Source organism: Cebus imitator, unplaced genomic scaffold, assembly GCF_001604975.1.
Source record: "Cebus imitator isolate Cc_AM_T3 unplaced genomic scaffold, Cebus_imitator-1.0 Scaffold45, whole genome shotgun sequence".
Taxonomy (NCBI): domain Eukaryota; kingdom Metazoa; phylum Chordata; class Mammalia; order Primates; family Cebidae; genus Cebus; species Cebus imitator.
The window spans coordinates 9459542-9462626 of NW_016107360.1; the positions used below are offsets into that span (position 1 = coordinate 9459542).

The 3085-nt window shown below is 38.6% G+C and overlaps 1 protein-coding gene across 2 annotated transcripts in view; it reads right to left on the reverse strand.

The window, feature by feature from the left end:
* Positions 1-624: 624 nt before the first annotated feature.
* The window catches only part of CUNH7orf31 (chromosome unknown C7orf31 homolog), a 57053-nt gene continuing 54592 nt past the window's right edge, over positions 625-3085 (reverse strand). For both annotated transcript variants that reach the window (XM_017527011.2, XM_017527010.2), the window contains exon 10: positions 625-1684. In XM_017527011.2, the coding sequence (XP_017382500.1) occupies positions 863-1684 (822 nt within the window). In that variant the 3' untranslated portion in view covers positions 625-862. The remainder of the gene's footprint in view (positions 1685-3085) is intronic.

Genomic DNA, 3085 nt, shown 5'->3' on the forward strand with positions numbered 1-3085 from the left:
GACGGGGTTTCACCATGTTGACCAGGATGGTCTCGATCTCTTGACCTCGTGATCCACCCGCCTCGGCCTCCCAAAGTGCTGGGATTACAGGCTTGAGCCACCGCGCCCGGCCCTTTCTTGCTATAAGTAGAACTCACCAGTTGCTAATTAACGCCATTGCTAGATCTTCAGTAAAACAATTTTATCTGCATGAAAGAAATAGTTATGTTTCTTAGAAGGTTAAAAGTAAGGAAACAATTCAATTTGTAATTTGTATATGTGGAGAGTTTTGGCTTCATCTTTTCACTGACTTATTTTCTTCACATGTTTACATAAAGGAACAAAGTCCACATACTTGTGGGAGAGTAACACTGTCCATCCCTCAATTAACTGGGTGTTTGAGTTTTGTCCTTTCTACCTAATGCTATTATGTACAAAAAATTACATAAAGGGTCAGTGTTCTCATATTTATTTTATTATGATACTATAATTTGTATGGTCATTAATTATTGATCATTTGAGTTTTTCATTTGTTTTGGTGAAATGATGATGTAAACTTTGCTGTATGCATTGCTTTTTATGATTCTGGAAAATTTCCTTGGAGTATACTCTGAAGATGAGAGATTAAAGACTACACATTTTTCATAGTTCTAATATTTTATTGCCAAATTGTTAAACTTTTCAGGAAGTCAGAACATCACCTTTTCTGGGTTCCTCTAACCAGATACTAACTTCAATTCCTGAAAACATAAACCTCATTAACAAGGTCCTTGTGGTCCTTGTGGCTTAATCTAGAAAACAGAATCCAGCAATATGAAGGAAATTCTGTTATATTTTTTAGTTTCTTGCAAGTGGCTGGGGTTTGAAGGGAAGAATGATTATGTCAATTATAGAAATAATAGGAATTATGGCCATAGAATTGGTGTTTCATCCCTGAATGCTCCTTCTCCCTGAGGTCTTTATGGTCTTCTAGAATTGATTTATGGAAACGCTTGTGTGCACCAGTTTTTGAAAAAGAGTTCTGAAGCTCCAGCAGGTTGGTCTGAGGCTTGGCCACTCCAGCTCTAGGAATCCAACCAAGAATAGGTCTTGTTTCTTCATTGTTTTCCATGTTCAAGACCAACTCTTCTTCTGGCTTACTTAAAAAATGTTCTAAAGTGAAAGCTTCCGTGTCTCGTTTATTTTGTAAAATACTAGGTTTACTAAGGCTGATAGGGTTTGGACCCATATTATACTGATCACATAGGGGAGATTTAAGATTTTCATAGTGAATCCAGTGGTTTGGTTTACAGTAAGGTGTGGGATGGGTTTTTAATGACAGCTGTCTCCAGTATAAATCTTCTGTGTTTTTAGTATCTGTGATTTTTGGAAATGGCTTTATGTCGTAAGTGCTAGTCAGATCTTTTGTTGGGTAAAAAGATGGGAGTTCATAGGCAGACAACAAGCTCTGTTCTTCTATAATCTTCTCTTCAATATCCTGGTTTTTATGGGTCATACCGGCTGGTGTGTTATCACTAAGTGCCATCATTTCTTTAGAACTGGGTACAAAGGTATGAAAATTACACAAAACTCTAGGAGTACAATCTGGACAAGAACGTGGTCTTTCCTGGACAATAGCCTCCAGAGAACGCCGGTTCTGAATTAATCGGGCAATTCGTCCTTCCAAGGGTCTGGGAGGTTTTAAGACAGGATGAAATTTTTCTTGCTGTAGTTGTGGGATAAAAAGGAGAAAAAAATTAATCAGGGATATTGCCACAAATGGTAGGTGAAAAATCATACCCATAAGTACACATGAGATGGGTGTAGAAGTGTACATTGCAACACTCTTTGATAGGAATTTAAAGACATTAATTTAAACACTCTTTGATAATAATTTAAAGAAATTTGGGTCCAAATACATTTTCCTCCTTTACTGGTTTTAGCAAATGTGAAAAGGGCATGTTTTTTATTTAGCTATACAGAACTCTTCTATGTGGCAACTCTGCTTTTAAATTTCAAAGATATAAAGGAATCACTGGAATAAAACTTGTGTCCATCACTAACAGATGGCATTAGCAGTGTGTGCAGTTATTTAATCTCAGCCAAAATCTCCTTTCTTAGGCCAAAGCTAGTGCCCTTAAACCTTGGCTGAATCAGAATCATCTTCAGAGCTGGCATGAAATTTCTTTTTTTTTTTTGAGAGGGAGTTTTGCTCTTGTTACCCAGGCTGGAGTGCAATGGCGCAATCTTGGCTCACTGCAACCTCTGCCTCCTGGGTTCAAGCAATTCTCCTGCCTCAGCCTCCTGAGTAGCAGGGACTACAGGCGCGTGCCACCATGCCCAGCTAATTTTTGTATTTTTTTAGTAGAGACGGGGTTTCACCATGTTGACCAGGATGGTCTCAATCTCCTGACCTCATGATCCACCCGCCTCGGACTCCCAAAGTGCTGGGATTACAGGCGTGAGCCACCGTGCCCGGCCTGGCATGAAACTTCTAAGCTCCTAAGACCCTCCAAGATTGTGAGTCAGAAGGTTTGTAGTGGATGATAGGAAGCTCAATTTTCAACAAGCATCTCAGGTGATGGTGAGGCTGGAGATTTACTATGGTTTGAAAAACGCTGGTCTGAGGTGTCATGTCTGTGCTTCTTTGTAAGTTGTTTTATAAATATGAACTTGATTATGTCTCGTAACTGCAAACATAGTGTATTTACAGTGCTATTAATAGATACATGCTGGGTGGCGGGAGGAGGATGGAGTTGACTGGGAAGGGGCGTGAGGAGAGAATTTTCTCGAATGATTCTATGTTTTGATAGGGTTTGGGTTACAAAGGTGTATGTCAAAACTCAGTGAATGCACACTGAAGATTTGTGCAATTGCACTGAACTTCATTTCACCTTAAAGAAAAAAAAAATGCAAACAAATATTGAACTCTGGTTGATCATATATATACATGCTGAATGTTTAGGAGTGAAGTATACTAATCTCTGCAATTTAATCTAAAATGCATACAAATAATATGTTTTTATTATTTCTGGAGGATGGATAGAGGGATGGAAAGACTGATGGATGGTTAGAGAGATGGAAAGATGGATAGATTATGTTATAAAACAAGCATAGTAAGGCCGGG